Source organism: Leptodactylus fuscus, chromosome 3, assembly GCF_031893055.1.
Source record: "Leptodactylus fuscus isolate aLepFus1 chromosome 3, aLepFus1.hap2, whole genome shotgun sequence".
Lineage (NCBI taxonomy): Eukaryota > Metazoa > Chordata > Amphibia > Anura > Leptodactylidae > Leptodactylus > Leptodactylus fuscus.
The window spans coordinates 146,604,193-146,624,639 of NC_134267.1; the positions used below are offsets into that span (position 1 = coordinate 146,604,193).

The following is a 20,447-nucleotide window of genomic DNA, read 5'->3' on the forward strand; positions in this document are numbered from 1 at the left end:
AAACACAGAGTAGCATTACAGAGATGTTCTTTTTTCCCTTTAGGTACCTGATGTTTATTATGGTGCTGGTGACTATTGTGGTTGTCAGCTGTGTTGTTGTGTTGAACATGCACTTCAGAACTCCCAGCACACATATCATGTCAGATCGCATGAAGAAGGTATGTACAGAGCATGCATTGTGTGACACATACTGTACATATCATATTATTAAGCATCACGTTTTTCCTTATAATCTGTAACACATTCCTTGAAATGTAGGAACTAGAGATGAGCGAACAGTGTTCTATCGAACTCATGTTCGATCGGATATTAGGCTGTTCGGCATGTTCGAATCGAATCGAACACCGCGTGGTAAAGTGCGCCATTACTCGATTCCCCTCCCACCTTCCCTGGCGCCTTTTTTGCTCCAATAACAGCGCAGGGTAGGTGGGACAGGAACTACGACACCGGTGACGTTGAAAAAAGTAGGCAAAACCCATTGGCTGCCGAAAACATGTGACCTCTAATTTAAAAGAACAGCGACGCCCAGCTTCGCGTCATTCTGAGCTTGCAATTCACCGAGGACGGAGGTTTCCGTCCAGCTAGCTAGGGCTTAGATTCTGGGTAGGCAGGGACAGGCTAGGATAGGAAGGAGAAGACAACCAACAGCTCTTATAAGAGCTAAATTCCAGGGAGAAGCTTGTCAGTGTAACGTGGCACTGACGGGCTCAATCGCCGCAACCCAGCTTTCCCAGGATCCTGAATGGAATACACTGTCAGTGTATTCCCGTATACCCGATATATACCCCGATACCCGTTCCAACGGTGTGCCCCCCCACCTTCACCCCAGAAATACCCTGCAAGTCCCCTAGCAATAGAATTGGGGCTATATACACCCACATATTTTTACTACTGGTATACAGTGCCATTGTCTGACTGGGAATTCAAAGAATATATTGGGGTTATAAATACCCTCATTTCTTGCTACTGCCATATAGTGCCAGTGTCTGACTGGTAATTCAAAGAATATATTGGGGTTACGTGCACCCACAATTTTTACTACTGGTATACAGTGCCATTGTCTGACTGGGAATTCAAAGAGTATATTGGGAATACAAATACCCTCATTTCTTGCTACTGCCATATAGTGCCAGTTTCTGACTGGTAATTCAAAGAATATATTGGGGTTACGTGCACCCACAATTTTTACTACTGGTATACAGTGCCATTGTCTGACTGGGAATTCAAAGAATATATTGGGGTTATAAATACCCTCATTTCTTGCTACTGCCATATAGTGCCAGTTTCTGACTGGTAATTCAAAGAATATATTGGGGTTACGTGCACCCACAATTTTTACTACTGGTATACAGTGCCATTGTCTGACTGGGAATTCAAAGAGTATATTGGGAATACAAATACCCTCATTTCTTGCTACTGCCATATAGTGCCAGTTTCTGACTGGGAATTCAAAGAATATATTGGGGTTACGTGCACCCACAATTTTTACTACTGGTATACAGTGCCATTGTCTGACTGGGAATTCAAAGAATATATTGGGGTTATAAATACCCTCATTTCTTGCTACTGCCATATAGTGCCAGTTTCTGACTGGTAATTCAAAGAATATATTGGGGTTACGTGCACCCACAATTTTTACTACTGGTATACAGTGCCATTGTCTGACTGGGAATTCAAAGAGTATATTGGGAATACAAATACCCTCATTTCTTGCTACTGCCATATAGTGCCAGTTTCTGACTGGTAATTCAAAGAATATATTGGGGTTACGTGCACCCACAATTTTTACTACTGGTATACAGTGCCATTGTCTGACTGGGAATTCAAAGAATATATTGGGGTTATAAATACCCTCATTTCTTGCTACTGCCATATAGTGCCAGTTTCTGACTGGTAATTCAAAGAATATATTGGGGTTACGTGCACCCACAATTTTTACTACTGGTATACAGTGCCATTGTCTGACTGGGAATTCAAAGAGTATATTGGGAATACAAATACCCTCATTTCTTGCTACTGCCATATAGTGCCAGTTTCTGACTGGGAATTCAAAGAATATATTGGGGTTACGTGCACCCACAATTTTTACTACTGGTATACAGTGCCATTGTCTGACTGGGAATTCAAAGAATATATTGGGGTTATAAATACCCTCATTTCTTGCTACTGCCATATAGTGCCAGTTTCTGACTGGTAATTCAAAGAATATATTGGGGTTACGTGCACCCACAATTTTTACTACTGGTATACAGTGCCATTGTCTGACTGGGAATTCAAAGAATATATTGGGGTGATAAATACCCTCATTTCTTGCTACTGCCATATAGTGCCAGTTTCTGACTGGTAATTCAAAGAATATATTGGGGTTACGTGCACCCACAATTTTTACTACTGGTATACAGTGCCATTGTCTGACTGGGAATTCAAAGAGTATATTGGGAATACAAATACCCTCATTTCTTGCTACTGCCATATAGTGCCAGTTTCTGACTGGTAATTCAAAGAATATATTGGGGTTACGTGCACCCACAATTTTTACTACTGGTATACAGTGCCATTGTCTGACTGGGAATTCAAAGAGTATATTGGGAATACAAATACCCTCATTTCTTGCTACTGCCATATAGTGCCAGTTTCTGACTGGGAATTCAAAGAATATATTGGGGTTACGTGCACCCACAATTTTTACTACTGGTATACAGTGCCATTGTCTGACTGGGAATTCAAAGAGTATATTGGGAATACAAATACCCTCATTTCTTGCTACTGCCATATAGTGCCAGTGTCTGACTGGGAATTCAAAGAATATATTGGGGTTACGTGCACCCACAATTTTTACTACTGGTATACAGTGCCAATTTCTAACTAGGAATTCAAAATGCGCAAGGCTCCCGGAAAGGGACGTGGACGAGGCCGTGGGCGAGGTCGGGGGAATGGTTCTGGGGAGCAAGGTAGCAGTGAAGCCACAGGGCGTCCCGTGCCTACTCCTGTGGGGCAGCAAGCATTGCGCCACTCCACAGTGCCAGGGTTGCTTGCCACATTAACTAAACTGCAGGGTACAAACCTTAGTAGGCCCGAGAACCAGGAACAGGTCTTGCAATGGCTGTCAGAGAACGCTTACAGCACATTGTCCAGCAGCCAGTCAGACTCTGCCTCCTCTCCTCCTATTACCCAACAGTCTTGTCTTCCTTCCTCCCAAAATTCCGAAGCTTTACAGAACAATAACCCAAACTGTCCCTGCTCCCCAGAGCTGTTCTCCGCTCCTTTCATTGTCCCTCAACCTGCCTCTCCACGTCACGATTCCACGAACCTAACAGAGGAGCATCTGTGTCCAGATGCTCAAACACTAGAGTCTCCTCCATCTCCGTTCGATTTGGTGGTGGATGACCAGCAACCCACCCTCATCGACGATGATGTGACGCAGTTGCCGTCAGGGCATCCAGTTGACCGGCGCATTGTGCGGGAGGAGGAGATGAGACAGGAGTTGGAAGAGGAAGTGGTGGATGATGAGGACACTGACCCGACCTGGACAGGGGGGATGTCAAGCGGGGAAAGTAGTGTGGATGTTGAGGCAGGTACAGCACCAAAAAGGGTAGCTAGAGGCAGAGGCAGAGGTCAGCAGCTTAGGCGAAGCCAGGCCACACCCGGAATCTCCCAAGATGTTCCAGTTCGTACCCAGCCCCGAAAAACTCCCACCTCGAGGGCACGTTTCTCGAAGGTGTGGAGTTTTTTCAAGGAATGCGCCGAGGACAGATATAGTGTTGTCTGCACAATTTGCCTCTCGAAATTGATTAGGGGCTCTGAGAAGAGCAACCTGTCCACCACTTCAATGCGCCGTCATTTGGAATCCAAGCACTGGAATCAGTGGCAGGCAGCAACGGCAGGACAAAGGCCGCCTGCCGTTCACGCCACTGCCACTGCCTCTGCCACTGCCTCTGCCACTGCCACTGCTGACTGTGCTGGCGATGCACTCCAGAGGACGAGCCAGGACACCACTTCATCTGCCTCCGCCACTTTGTTGACTTCTACCTCATCCTCCCCTGGTCCTGTCTTATCTCCTTCTCCTGCACCATCAAAGGCACCATCAGGCGTTTCTTTACAACAACCCACCATCTCTCAGACATTGGAGCGGCGGCAGAAATACACTGCTAACCACCCACACGCGCAAGCCTTGAACGCCAACATCGCTAAACTGCTGGCCCAGGAGATGTTGGCGTTCCGGCTTGTTGAAACTCCCGCCTTCCTGGACCTGATGGCAACTGCGGCACCTCGCTATGCCGTCCCTAGCCGTCACTACTTCTCCCGGTGTGCCGTCCCCGCCTTGCACCAGCACGTGTCACTCAACATCAGGCGGGCCCTTAGTTCCGCGCTTTGCACAAAGGTCCACTTGACCACCGACGCGTGGACAAGTGCATGCGGACAGGGACGCTACATTTCACTGATGGCACACTGGGTGAATGTAGTTGAGGCTGGGACTGCTTCCCAAACTGGCCCGGTGTACCTCGTCTCCCCGCCTAACATTCCTGGCAGGGACACGAGAAGAACACCCCCCTCCTCCTCCTCCTCTACCGCCTCCTCCTCCGCCACCGCCTCCTCCTCCGCCACCGCCTCCTCCTCCGCTGTTAGATTGACCCCAGCTACGAGTTGGAAACGTTGCAGCACTGGCGTTGGTAGACGTCAGCAGGCTGTGCTGAAGCTGATCAGCTTGGGGGACAGACAGCACACTGCCTCCGAGGTGAGGGATGCCCTCCTCGATGAGACGGCAATATGGTTTGAGCCGCTGCACCTGGGCCCAGGCATGGTCGTTTGTGATAACGGCCGGAACCTGGTAGCAGCTCTGGAGCTTGCCGGACTCCAACATGTTCCATGCCTGGCCCACGTCTTCAACCTAGTGGTGCAACGTTTCCTAAAGAGCTACCCCAATGTTCCAGAGCTACTGGTGAAAGTGCGGCGCATGTGCGCCCACTTTCGCAAGTCGACAGTAGCCGCTGCTAGCTTAAAATCTCTCCAGCAACGCCTGCATGTGCCACAACACCGGCTTTTGTGCGACGTCCCCACACGCTGGAACTCAACGTTTCAGATGTTGAATAGAGTGGTTGAGCAGCAGAGACCTTTGATGGAATACCAGCTACAAAACCCTAGGGTGCCACAAAGTCAGCTGCCTCAGTTTCACATCCATGAGTGGCCATGGATGAGAGACCTTTGTGACATCCTACGGGTCTTTGAGGAGTCCACAAGGAGGGTGAGCTCTGAGGATGCGATGGTGAGCCTTACAATCCCGCTCTTGTGTGTTCTGAGAGAATCCCTGATTGACATCAGGGATAACTCAGATCACACAGAGGAGTTAGGGATAGCATCCGATCCGTCACAGCTGGAGAGTAGGTCCACACATCTGTCCGCTTCACTGCGTTTAATGGAGGAGGAGGAGGAGGAGGAGGAGGAGGAAGAAGAGTTGTCCGATGATGTGATGGTGATACAGGAGGCTTCCGGGCAACTTCGAATCGTCCCATTGTTGCAGCGCGGATGGGTAGACATGGAGGATGAGGAGGAAATGGAGATTGAACTTTCCGGTGGGGCCAGAGGAGTCATGCCAACTAACACTGTGGCAGACATGGCTGAGTTCATGTTGGGGTGCTTTACAACCGACAAGCGTATTGTCAAAATCATGGAGGACAACCAGTACTGGATCTTTGCTATCCTTGACCCCCGGTATAAAAACAACATCTCGTCTTTTATTCCGGTAGAGGGGAGGGCCAATCGCATCAATGCTTGCCACAGGCAATTGGTGCAGAATATGATGGAGATGTTTCCAGCATGTGACGTTGGCGGCAGGGAGGGCAGTTCCTCCAGTAGGCAACCAAGTTCTCACCGGTCCACACAAACGAGGGGCACACTGTCTAAGGTCTGGGACACCTTGATGGCACCCCCTCGCCAAAGTGCCGCCACGGAGGGTCCTAGTGTCACCAGGCGTGAGAAGTATAGGCGCATGTTGCGGGAATACCTTTCCGACCACAGCCCTGTCCTCTCCGACCCCTCTGCGCCCTACACGTATTGGGTGTTGAAGTTGGACCTGTGGCTTGAACTTGCCCTATATGCCTTGGAGGTGCTGTCCTGTCCTGCCGCCAGCGTCCTATCTGAGAGGGTGTTCAGTGCAGCCGGTGGCATCATCACTGACAAGCGCACCCGTCTGTCAGCTGAGAGTGCCGACCGGCTCACTTTGATAAAAATGAACCACCACTGGGTAGAGCCGTCATTTTTGTGCCCACCTGTGTAAAGCACCCCAACATGAAACTCCATGTCTGTACTCAACCTCTCCAATTCCTCCGCATCCTCATACTCATCCACCATAAGCGTTGCACAATTCTGCTAATACTAGGCTCCCTCCACCCTGATTTCCCCCAACTCTGCTGGTTAGAGGCTCCCTCCACCCTGATTTCCACCAACTCTGCTGGTTAGAGGCTCCCTCCACCATGAATTTGCCCAAACTGGGCTGTTTAGAGGCTCCCTCCACCATGAATTTGCCCAAACTGGGCTGTTTAGAGGCTCCCTCCACCATGAATTGGTCCAAACTGGGTTTTTTAGAGGCTCCCTCCACCATGAATTGGTCCAAACTGGGCTGGTTAGAGGCTCCCTCCACCATTAATTGGTCCAAACTGGGGTGGTTAGAGGCTCCCTCCACCATTAATTGGTCCAAACTGGGCTTGTTAGAGGCTCCCTCCACCATTAATTGGTCCAAACTGGGCTGTTTAGAGGCTCCCTCCACCATTAATTGGTCCAAACTGGGCTGGTTAGAGGCTCCCTCCACCATGAATTTGCCCAAACTGGGCTGTTTAGAGGCTCCCTCCACCATGAATTGGTCCAAACTGGGTTTTTTAGAGGCTCCCTCCACCATGAATTTGCCCAAACTGGGCTGGTTAGAGGCTCCCTCCACCATGAATTGGTCCAAGCTGGGTTTTTTAGAGGCTCCCTCCACCATGAATTTGCCCAAACTGGGCTGGTTAGAGGCTCCCTCCACCATGAATTGGTCCAAACTGGGCTGGTTAGAGGCTCCCTCCACCATGAATTTGCCCAAACTGGGCTGTTTAGAGGCTCCCTCCACCATTAATTGGTCCAAACTGGGCTGGTTAGAGGCTCCCTCCACCATGAATTTGCCCAAACTGGGCTGTTTAGAGGCTCCCTCCACCATGAATTGGTCCAAACTGGGTTTTTTAGAGGCTCCCTCCACCATGAATTGGTCCAAACTGGGCTGGTTAGAGGCTCCCTCCACCATGAATTTCCCAAAACTTGGCTGTTTAGAGGCTCCCTCCACCATGAATTGGTCCAAACTGGGCTGGTTAGAGGCTCCCTCCACCATGAATTTCCCAAAACTTGGCTGTTTAGAGGCTTCCTCCACCATTAATTGGTCCAAACTGGGCTGGTTAGAGGCTCCCTCCACCATGAATTGGTCCAAACTGGGTTTTTTAGAGGCTCCCTCCACCATGAATTTGCCCAAACTGGGCTGTTTAGAGGCTCCCTCCACCATGAATTGGTCCAAACTGGGCTGGTTAGAGGCTCCCTCCACCATGAATTGGTCCAAACTGGGCTGGTTAGAGGCTCCCTCCACCATTAATTGGTCCAAACTGGGCTGGTTAGAGGCTCCCTCCACCATGAATTGGTCCAAACTGGGTTTTTTAGAGGCTCCCTCCACCATGAATTTGCCCAAACTGGGCTGTTTAGAGGCTCCCTCCACCATGAATTGGTCCAAACTGGGCTGGTTAGAGGCTCCCTCCACTATTAATTGGTCCAAACTGGGCTGGTTAGAGGCTCCCTCCACCATGAATTGGTCCAAACTGGGCTGGTTAGAGGCTCCCTCCACCATGAATTTGCCCAAACTGGGCTGTTTAGAGGCTCCCTCCACCATTAATTGGTCCAAACTGGGCTGGTTAGAGGCTCCCTCCACCATGAATTTGCCCAAACTGGGCTGTTTAGAGGCTCCCTCCACCATGAATTGGTCCAAACTGGGTTTTTTAGAGGCTCCCTCCACCATGAATTGGTCCAAACTGGGCTGGTTAGAGGCTCCCTCCACCATGAATTTCCCAAAACTTGGCTGTTTAGAGGCTCCCTCCACCATGAATTGGTCCAAACTGGGCTGGTTAGAGGCTCCCTCCACCATGAATTTCCCAAAACTTGGCTGTTTAGAGGCTCCCTCCACCATGAATTGGTCCAAACTGGGCTGGTTAGAGGCTCCCTCCACCATTAATTGGTCCAAACTGGGCTGGTTAGAGGCTCCCTCCACCATGAATTGGTCCAAACTGGGTTTTTTAGAGGCTCCCTCCACCATGAATTTGCCCAAACTGGGCTGTTTAGAGGCTCCCTCCACCATGAATTGGTCCAAACTGGGCTGGTTAGAGGCTCCCTCCACCATTAATTGGTCCAAACTGGGCTGGTTAGAGGCTCCCTCCACCATTAATTGGTCCAAACTGGGCTGGTTAGAGGCTCCCTCCACCATGAATTTGCCCAAACTGGGCTGGTTAGAGGCTCCCTCCACCATGAATTGGTCCAAACTGGGTTTTTTAGAGGCTCCCTCCACCATGAATTTGCCCAAACTGGGCTGGTTAGAGGCTCCCTCCACCATGAATTGGTCCAAACTGGGGTTTTTAGAGGCTCCCTCCACCATGAATTTGCCCGAACTGGGGTGTTTAGAGGCTCCCTCCACCATGAATTTGCCCAAACTCTGCTGGTTAGAGGCTCAATCCACCCTGATTTTCAAAACAAATGTTGGTGCCAACCTCAACTTACTACAAGGGCCAAATTCACTGCTGGTGACAAGCTCTCCTCACTGCAAGTGCCAAATACACATGTTTCAAGGTGTTTTCCTACTGTCAGAGAGGTGGTATTGAGTGTGTAAAGTGTGTAGTTGTTAGGCTGTGATGTTGGGGTAATAGAGGGTCTTTGGTGTGTTAGATGCCCCCAGACATGCTTCCCCTGCTGTCCCAGTGTCATTCCAGAGGTGTTGGCATCATTTCCTGGGGTGTCATAGTGGACTTGGTGACCCTCCAGACACGGATTTGGGTTTCCCCCTTAACGAGTATCTGTTCCCCATAGACTATAATGGGGTTCGAAACCCGTTCGAACACACGAACATTGAGCGGCTGTTCGAATCGAATTTCGAACCTCGAACATTTTAGTGTTCGCTCATCTCTAGTAGGAACATATTCTCATAGATACAGTGGAATCCTCAAAGGATGTTTCACTAACATGAGACAACTAGCTGTTTTCCTTTTAGAGTTGGCTAGGGGATCCAGGGTGGGGAACAAAAATTAAAATGAGAGCCGTGCTGGAGACAATGGGGGAACCATGCTAAAGATCACAATTTAGAGCAGTACCAGAAATAAGTGAGAGAACCATGCTAGAGACTAAGCATGTGAGAGGGAACTGTGCGGGGTACCAAGAATGGTAAAGGAGCCATGCTGGGGACTAAGAATTATATTCAGGGGCATAACAAGGAAAGAAGGGATCCCATAGAAAGCTTTTGATTGGGGCCCCCCGGCCCCCACATGATATACCCTGTGTATAGTGTACTGTTTCTGTTACAGATCCTCATATGGTATACTGTCCCTGATTATATTAGTACAGTACCATTACTGTAATATTAGTCCTAGTCTAGGCCTGGTTTTGTATGATTTGCCTATGTGATGCCAAACAAATACATGATTTTGGGCTTCTCATTGTTTGCTGACTCCTGCATTGTATCCATTCTTCTTTAAGAGGACCATTCCCATTTAGGTAGTCGGCTGAGAAGGTTTTACTGTATTCTACATATAATTCCACTATTTTTGCTCCTTTTGTTAGGTCTTTCTGAACAGACTGCCCCGTTTATTGCATATGTCCCAACCAGCAGAACCTGATCCTGAGCCATGGAATGGGGTCCTGCAGAGACGCAGCAGTTCAGTGGGGTACATCGCAAAAGCAGAGGAGTACTTCAGTGTGAAGTCTCGTAGTGAGCTAATGTTTGAGAAACAATCGGAGCGGCATGGTCTGACCAGCCGGGCTACGCCTGCCAGTAAGTGCATTGTTTACCATGCTTATCACCTAGAAAACCTAGTACCTCCTCTGACCTATCCAGATTAACATATCAGTGAATACTTAATGTAGGGGGAGTCAGTGATATATATTATTCTATAATCCTATACTATAGCAATGCAAGCAAACTATTGCAGGCAATATGTACGACTATGCCACCACAGATTCCATCAAAAGACACAAAAAATTCCTTTGGGGCACCCTGTATGTGGAAAGCAGGTCCATTCTCACTTTAAGCCATCACGGCCTCTTAAAACTCTTATATAAAGAAGACCTCCATTTGAGTATATGTTTTTTCATTTTGGTTATGATTTGTAGGGGTAAACCCTCTGAATTCAGACAATTTAAATGACCAGCTGTATGGAGAAATAAAGCCTGCCATTGATGGAGCCAACTTCATTATCAAGCACATGCGGGAAAAGAATGATTACAATGAGGTAAGTGTGGACTTAATGTGTGGATCATTCAACTTACTTTTGTAGAAGACCATTAACCACCACCAGCTACTCCAGTTCTTTGCATCCTTTAATAGGAACTTTTTCTGTAACCACCACTCAGGGCTGGTGTTGGGGGGGAGGGGGAGGCAAACTGGGCAAATGCCGGGAGCTCCAGAGCTGATACTGATGATACTGCTTAATTCTATGACAAAGCAGGGAGGTGCCATAGAGGACTGCCGGTAACGCACAGCATGTCACGGCACAGGTGGTGTGATGTCGTCACTGCATCGCGCCACCTGTGGCACTACTACAGTGGGAGTCTTTAGCTGCTCCGCTCATCATGGGAGTGCGGGAAAGGGAGTAAAAGATTTATTGTTTTCTGGTAAGGGAAAGGGATAACCTGCAAACTATTATTTATAGGGGGGATAATATTTATAGTAGGGTAACTATTAAATATAAGGGGGCTAGTATTTATAATGGAGGAACTATTATACATAAGAGGCACTATTATAAGAGAGAAACTATCATATATAATTGGGGCTATTAAATATATGTGGGCTATTATAAGGGGGAATAATTATATATAAGGGGTTGTTATAAGGAGAGTCATATATAAGGGGGCTATTATTTATAATAGAGGAACTTTTTATATAAGGGGGAATGTTATAAGAGTGGAATTATCATCTATAAGGATAACTATTATTGGATGGAACTGTTATATATAAGGGGGTCTACTATAGGAGAGGAACTATCCTACTAATATTATAAATGTGAAAGTTTGTGTGTTTGGATGTTTGTGAGTTTGGATGTTTGTTCCTCTTATAGTAGAGGTCCTTATAGTTGGTAGAGGTAGAGGTCCTCTTTAAAATATGTCAAAATGACTTAATGTACCATGAATACCAGGTATATGTACCAGGTGATAATTCTCAAAACTAGACAGTTTAATATGTAGTGGATCTAATATTCTTTTTGCCAATCACATAACAGATCATAAGTATATGGACCCCTTGCCTGATACTCATATGACTTTCCTCTACCTCTTTACTTGCAGGAGAAAGACAACTGGTATCGTGTTGCTCGGACAGTGGACCGTCTGTGCCTTTTTATTGTCACACCAGTTATGATCATCGGGACCCTTTGGATCTTTCTCGGAGGAGCATATAACCAACCACCTCTATACCCATTTGCTGGTGATGCCTATGATTACAAGGAAGGACATAAGAGACTAATATAGAATTTGGCATCACATTCCAGCTGAAGATACACGTCCATATGTATAGAGAAATGTAGTTTCTGTATGAATGAATACAAGCATAAATTATAATTATTAGTATTTACCAGTGTCTAAAATATCTTTTATACCTTCCTTTGTGCCATGTCTTTAGGGGATTCTCTGTTGCATCTTGAAGTTATTTTATATTGGAGTCATTCTTATAATATTTGTTATATCAAAGTCTAAAATATATGTATAGTTTCCTTTTTCCTTAATAATAAATTTAAAAAGTCTTTACAGATCAAAGAAGGAATGAAAGAAGTAACTGGTTCCTCATTCTCAATAATTTATAGTGAAGCTGTGGTTTTATGCAATCACAAACTGGCAGCCAACAGCGGAGATAAATTTCTGCTGATCTCTACCACTTTTGGGTGGTAGAGATTGAGCGAGTAAGGCTTTGTTCACACTACCGTTACTAACGTCCGTTGCAGTCATCTGTCATAGGATGACAGCAACGGACATTAACTGTAGTAGAGTAACAACAGAGACAAAGACTGAGTCCACTCCATCTGCATCCATTCCCATTGACTCAAATGTAAACAACATCACTGATGCTGTCATCATGTTTATTTACTTTTGTAACAGAAGAGAAAGTCCTGCATGCAGGGCTATTCTTCCATCAGAAAAATTTAAAAAAAAACATGACAGAACAAAGTTTTTACATTTGGGTGACTGTAGACGGACGCCTGATGGAGAGGGCTCCGGGAATTACAGATTTCTGCAAGTAGCTTGGGATAGGGGAAAACAAATCAAACAAAAAAATTGCTCATCTATCTTCAGAGTCTCCCACTGCTGTCCAGTCTAGTGATGCACAGGGGCTTCTTCCTCACTGCACGTGACTACTGAGGCCAATCAGCAGGATCTATCTATCTATCTATCTATCTATCTATCTATCTATCTATCTATCATATTTTGCTTTTGATGGCAAAGATCTGATAATAAAACCCAACTTAATACATAGAAAAAGCACTAGCTTTCCATAGGATTATAAATCATATGTTGTAACCAAATAAGTTGTGAACTTGCAGCTAAAAAATGAAATCCTTTCCTATCTAGTCCTTTATTTTCAAGCCCTTCCCACCAGTGAAAATTTTCGATTTTCGTTTTTGACTCCCTGTCCTCCAAACCCCATATTTTTTTTTATTTTTCTGTTCACAAACCCATATGAGGGCTTAATGTTTGCGGGACAAATTGTTCTTCATAATGGTGCCATTTATTGTTGAGTAACATGTACTGGGAAGCTGGAAAAAAATTCAGAATGGGGTAGAATTGGAGAAAAAGTGCATTTGTGCAACTTTCTTATGGGCTTCAGTGGAGAGGGAAGATCCAAAGCCAAAATGACATGCCATCTGTATTCTATGTTTTTGGTACAATTCCAGGGATGCCAAATTTATATAGTTTTGTTTATATTTTAACCCTTCAATAAAAATCTAAACCTTTGGAAAAAAAAAAAAAAAAAAACATTTCTGAAAGTGGCCATATTCTGACAGCCGTAACATTATTATTAGAGATGAGCGAACAGTGTTCTATCGAACTCATGTTCGATCGGATATTAGGCTGTTCGGCATGTTCGAATCGAATCGAACACCGCGTGGTAAAGTGCGCCATTACTCGATTCCCCTCCCACCTTCCCTGGCGCCTTTTTTGCTCCAATAACAGCGCAGGGTAGGTGGGACAGGAACTACGACACCGGTGACGTTGAAAAAAGTAGGCAAAACCCATTGGCTGCCGAAAACATGTGACCTCTAATTTAAAAGAACAGCGCCGCCCAGCTTCGCGTCATTCTGAGCTTGCAATTCACCGGGGACGGAGGTTTCCGTCCAGTTAGCTAGGGCTTAGATTCTGGGTAGGCAGGGACAGGCTAGGATAGGAAGGAGAAGACAACCAACAGCTCTTATAAGAGCTAAATTCCAGGGAGAAGCTTGTCAGTGTAACGTGGCACTGACGGGCTCAATCGCCGCAACCCAGCTTTCCCAGGATCCTGAATGGAATACACTGTCAGTGTATTCCCGTATACCCGATATATACCCCCGATACCCGTTCCAACGGTGTGCCCCCCCACCTTCACCCCAGAAATACCCTGCAAGTCCCCTAGCAATAGGATTGGGGCTATATACACCCACAATTTTTGCTACTGGTATATAGTGCCATTGTCTCACTGGGAATTCAAAGAATATATTGGGCTTACATATAACTTCAATTCCAGGGAGAAGCTTGTCAGTGTAACGTGGCACTGACGGGCTCAATCGCCGCAACCCAGCTTTCCCAGGATCCTGAATGGAACACACTGACAGTGTATTCCCGTATACCCCATATATACACCCCAAATCCCCGTTCCAACGGTGTGCCCCCCCACCTTCACCTCAGAAATACCCTGCAAGTCCCCTAGCAATAGAATTGGGGCTATATACACCCACAATTTTTGCTACTGGTATATAGTGCCATTGTCTGACTGGGAATTCAAAGAATATATGGGGGTTATGTGCACCCACAATTTTTAATACTGGTATATAGTGCCATTGTCTGACTGGGAATTCAAAGAATATATGGGGGTTATGTGCACCCACAATTTTTACTACTGGTATACAGTGCCATTGTCTGACTGGGAATTCAAAGAATATATGGGGGTTACGTGCACCCACAATTTTTGCTACTGCTATACAGTTCCATTGTCTGACTGGGAATTCAAAGAATATATGGGGGTTATGTGCACCCACAATTTTTAATACTGGTATACAGTGCCATTGTCTGACTGGGAATTCAAAGAATATATGGGGGTTATGTGCACCCACAATTTTTACTACTGGTATATAGTGCCATTGTCTGACTGGGAATTCAAAGAATATATGGGGGTTATGTGCACCCACAATTTTTAATACTGGTATATAGTGCCATTGTCTGACTGGGAATTCAAAGAATATATGGGGGTTATGTGCACCCACAATTTTTAATACTGGTATACAGTGCCATTGTCTGACTGGGAATTCAAAGAATATATGGGGGTTATGTGCACCCACAATTTTTACTACTGGTATACAGTGCCATTGTCTGACTGGGAATTCAAAGAATATATGGGGGTTATGTGCACCCACAATTTTTAATACTGGTATACAGTGCCATTGTCTGACTGGGAATTCAAAGAATATATTGGGAATACAAATACCCTCATTTCTTGCTACTGCCATATAGTGCCAGTGTCTGACTGGGAATTCAAAGAATATATTGGGGTTATGTGCACCCACAATTTTTAATACTGGTATATAGTGCCATTGTCTGACTGGGAATTCAAAGAATATATGGGGGTTATGTGCACCCACAATTTTTACTACTGGTATACAGTGCCATTGTCTGACTGGGAATTCAAAGAATATATGGGGGTTACGTGCACCCACAATTTTTGCTACTGCTATACAGTTCCATTGTCTGACTGGGAATTCAAAGAATATATGGGGGTTATGTGCACCCACAATTTTTAATACTGGTATACAGTGCCATTGTCTGACTGGGAATTCAAAGAATATATGGGGGTCATGTGCACCCACAATTTTTACTACTGGTATATAGTGCCATTGTCTGACTGGGAATTCAAAGAATATATGGGGGTTATGTGCACCCACAATTTTTACTACTGGTATACAGTGCCATTGTCTGACTGGGAATTCAAAGAATATATGGGGGTTATGTGCACCCACAATTTTTAATACTGGTATATAGTGCCATTGTCTGACTGGGAATTCAAAGAATATATGGGGGTTATGTGCACCCACAATTTTTAATACTGGTATACAGTGCCATTGTCTGACTGGGAATTCAAAGAATATATGGGGGTTATGTGCACCCACAATTTTTACTACTGGTATACAGTGCCATTGTCTGACTGGGAATTCAAAGAATATATGGGGGTTATGTGCACCCACAATTTTTAATACTGGTATACAGTGCCATTGTCTGACTGGGAATTCAAAGAATATATTGGGAATACAAATACCCTCATTTCTTGCTACTGCCATATAGTGCCAGTGTCTGACTGGGAATTCAAAGAATATATTGGGGTTATGTGCACCCACAATTTTTAATACTGGTATATAGTGCCATTGTCTGACTGGGAATTCAAAGAATATATGGGGGTTATGTGCACCCACAATTTTTACTACTGGTATATAGTGCCATTGTCTGACTGGGAATTCAAAGAATATATGGGGGTTATGTGCACCCACAATTTTTACTACTGGTATACAGTGCCATTGTCTGACTGGGAATTCAAAGAATATATGGGGGTTATGTGCACCCACAATTTTTAATACTGGTATACAGTGCCATTGTCTGACTGGGAATTCAAAGAATATATGGGGGTTACGTGCACCCACAATTTTTGCTACTGCTATACAGTTCCATTGTCTCACTGGGAATTCAAAGAATATATGGGGGTTATGTGCACCCACAATTTTTAATACTGGTATACAGTGCCATTGTCTGACTGGGAATTCAAAGAATATATGGGGGTTATGTGCACCCACAATTTTTACTACTGGTATATAGTGCCATTGTCTGACTGGGAATTCAAAGAATATATGGGGGTTATGTGCACCCACAATTTTTACTACTGGTATATAGTGCCATTGTCTGACTGGGAATTCAAAGAATATATGGGGGTTATGTGCACCCACAATTTTTACTACTGGTATACAGTGCCATTGTCTGACTGGGAATTCAAAGAATATATGGGGGTTATGTGCACCCACAATTTTTAATACTGGTATACAGTGCCATTGTCTGACTGGGAATTCAAAGAATATATTGGGGTTATGTGCACCCACAATTTTTACTACTGGTATACAGTGCCATTGTCTGACTGGGAATTCAAAGAATATATGGGGGTTATGTGCACCCACAATTTTTACTACTGGTATACAGTGCCATTGTCTGACTGGGAATTCAAAGAATATATGGGGGTTATGTGCACCCACAATTTTTACTACTGGTATACAGTGCCATTGTCTGACTGGGAATTCAAAGAATATATGGGGGTTATGTGCACCCACAATTTTTAATACTGGTATACAGTGCCATTGTCTGACTGGGAATTCAAAGAATATATTGGGGTTATGTGCACCCACAATTTTTACTACTGGTATACAGTGCCATTGTCTGACTGGGAATTCAAAGAATATATGGGGGTTACGTGCACCCACAATTTTTACTACTGGTATACAGTGCCATTGTCTGACTGGGAATTCAAAGAATATATGGGGGTTACGTGCACCCACAATTTTTACTACTGGTATACAGTGCCATTGTCTGACTGGGAATTCAAAGAATATATGGGGGTTATGTGCACCCACAATTTTTACTACTGGTATACAGTGCCATTGTCTGACTGGGAATTCAAAGAATATATGGGGGTTATGTGCACCCACAATTTTTAATACTGGTATACAGTGCCATTGTCTGACTGGGAATTCAAAGAATATATTGGGGTTATGTGCACCCACAATTTTTACTACTGGTATACAGTGCCATTGTCTGACTGGGAATTCAAAGAATATATGGGGGTTATGTGCACCCACAATTTTTACTACTGGTATACAGTGCCATTGTCTGACTGGGAATTCAAAGAATATATGGGGGTTATGTGCACCCACAATTTTTACTACTGGTATACAGTGCCATTGTCTGACTGGGAATTCAAAGAATATATGGGGGTTATGTGCACCCACAATTTTTAATACTGGTATACAGTGCCATTGTCTGACTGGGAATTCAAAGAATATATTGGGGTTATGTGCACCCACAATTTTTACTACTGGTATACAGTGCCATTGTCTGACTGGGAATTCAAAGAATATATGGGGGTTACGTGCACCCACAATTTTTACTACTGGTATATAGTGCCATTGTCTGACTGGGAATTCAAAGAATATATGGGGGTTATGTGCACCCACAATTTTTACTACTGGTATACAGTGCCATTGTCTGACTGGGAATTCAAAGAATATATGGGGGTTATGTGCACCCACAATTTTTACTACTGGTATACAGTGCCATTGTCTGACTGGGAATTCAAAGAATATATGGGGGTTATGTGCACCCACAATTTTTAATACTGGTATACAGTGCCATTGTCTGACTGGGAATTCAAAGAATATATTGGGGTTATGTGCACCCACAATTTTTACTACTGGTATACAGTGCCATTGTCTGACTGGGAATTCAAAGAATATATGGGGGTTATGTGCACCCACAATTTTTACTACTGGTATACAGTGCCATTGTCTGACTGGGAATTCAAAGAATATATGGGGGTTATGTGCACCCACAATTTTTACTACTGGTATACAGTGCCATTGTCTGACTGGGAATTCAAAGAATATATGGGGGTTATGTGCACCCACAATTTTTAATACTGGTATACAGTGCCATTGTCTGACTGGGAATTCAAAGAATATATTGGGGTTATGTGCACCCACAATTTTTACTACTGGTATACAGTGCCATTGTCTGACTGGGAATTCAAAGAATATATGGGGGTTACGTGCACCCACAATTTTTACTACTGGTATATAGTGCCATTGTCTGACTGGGAATTCAAAGAATATATGGGGGTTATGTGCACCCACAATTTTTACTACTGGTATACAGTGCCATTGTCTGACTGGGAATTCAAAGAATATATGGGGGTTATGTGCACCCACAATTTTTACTACTGGTATACAGTGCCATTGTCTGACTGGGAATTCAAAGAATATATGGGGGTTATGTGCACCCACAATTTTTAATACTGGTATACAGTGCCATTGTCTGACTGGGAATTCAAAGAATATATTGGGAATACAAATACCCTCATTTCTTGCTACTGCCATATAGTGCCAGTGTCTGACTGGGAATTCAAAGAATATATTGGGGTTATGTGCACCCACAATTTTTAATACTGGTATATAGTGCCATTGTCTGACTGGGAATTCAAAGAATATATGGGGGTTATGTGCACCCACAATTTTTACTACTGGTATACAGTGCCATTGTCTGACTGGGAATTCAAAGAATATATGGGGGTTATGTGCACCCACAATTTTTACTACTGGTATACAGTGCCATTGTCTGACTGGGAATTCAAAGAATATATGGGGGTTACGTGCACCCACAATTTTTGCTACTGCTATACAGTTCCATTGTCTGACTGGGAATTCAAAGAATATATGGGGGTTACGTGCACCCACAATTTTTGCTACTGGTATACAGTGCCATTGTCTCACTGGGAATTCCACAAATAATTTGGGGATTCATTCACCCTACATCTCAGGCTCTTGCCATATTCACCCAGGTTGTCAGTGCTGCACCAGCTCGTTCCCAGACAGCTCGGCCCGAAAAACACGTTACCTATATAGAGGATTTGGACAATGAAGACAACATGTTCTAAATCTAATGTCTGCACCTTCTCCAGAATTAAAATAAAGGCAGCGTTTAACTTTCAAATAGCACTGCACAAAGGAAGAGCTTATCAGCTTGTCTCATGACATGCTACTGAAAAGTTTCATTTGTGTATCTTAATGTAAATATAGTTGTATAAGCTTTTTGGGTTTTAGGCACTGCCAAGTTATTTATTACCACCCGCTCCCTTATAATGATGATGACGCCAAAGTCACTGTGGGTGTTCAGAGCTCACAGCTTTGGGTGACATTTGTCTTGCTCTCTGTCGGTACCAGCTGTCTTTTTGGATACCGTAAAGTTATGTTGACTTTATTAACAGCTATAGAAGCTTTAGCCAGGTTGTGACGGTGTGTAACCCTAACAACACTAAGTGGGATACACATTAATAGTCAGTCTATGTACGCTAAACGTATCACTGAAGTAATTTTTTTTCCCTCTCCCCTAATATAAGAAAGGAACAGACATTAGACCTAGACCGGGGTTCGAGGCTTGAAAAAATCCAGTATTATTTGTTCTTCATGATGTGAAATATGTGTTGAAAAGCAACCCAAGATGAAGTCAGCCATGTGTGCCAGTGTGTTACTTGGCATGCCTTTGCTGGCCCCAACTGTAAGGGTCACTCTCCATTTCCTCCATTTTCCACTCCCCTTCACACCATTTGTGGTGAAGCAATGGGATGCACTGAAGTGCACCCTCTAGCCTCGTGTGGGATAGGGACATCAGATGCCACTCCAACCCCCTCGTCTTCCTCCGCCAGCCAACGGTGCGAAGATGAGAGGAGTGTGCTCTGAATGTTTTCTGCCTAGCAGAGGCTAGTTCTCACTTACGAAAATGGCCCCACTTTGACCTGTATATCAGGCACAATGGTGTAGGTTTCAAAGAAACATGGCACCAACAAGTTGGAAAACGTGGGCCATGCGTGGACCGTGTTTGAGTCTGGCAAGCTCCAGATCTGCTACCAGGTTCCAGCCATTATCACAGGCGCAAAAATGCCAGGCCCCAGGTGTAGCAGGGAAAAAAAAATGCCATCTCAGCCAGGATGGCATCCCTGACCTCGGAGGCACTGTGCTGTCTGTCCCCCAAGCTGATCAGTTTCAGCACGGCCTGCTGACATCTCCCCATGCCAGTGTTACAGTGTTTTCCGCTAGTAGCTGGGGTGGAGGTTGCAGCTTCGTAGGGTTTCAGTCTACTCCTGCCATGAATTTTGGCCTGGGAGAGGAGATAGGCCACCCCAGTTTGCACCCGGG

At 44.9% G+C, this 20,447-nt stretch overlaps 1 protein-coding gene across 1 annotated transcript in view; it reads left to right on the top strand.

Moving 5' to 3' along the window:
* The window catches only part of CHRND (cholinergic receptor nicotinic delta subunit), a 33,732-nt gene extending 21,814 nt beyond the window's left edge, over positions 1 to 11,918 (top strand). The window contains exons 9-12 of the mRNA XM_075268517.1: positions 44 to 158; positions 9,832 to 10,042; positions 10,381 to 10,499; positions 11,551 to 11,918. Of these exons, the coding sequence (XP_075124618.1) occupies positions 44 to 158; positions 9,832 to 10,042; positions 10,381 to 10,499; positions 11,551 to 11,733 (628 nt within the window). The 3' untranslated portion in view covers positions 11,734 to 11,918. The remainder of the gene's footprint in view (positions 1 to 43; positions 159 to 9,831; positions 10,043 to 10,380; positions 10,500 to 11,550) is intronic.
* The last annotated feature ends 8,529 nt before the right edge of the window (positions 11,919 to 20,447 follow it).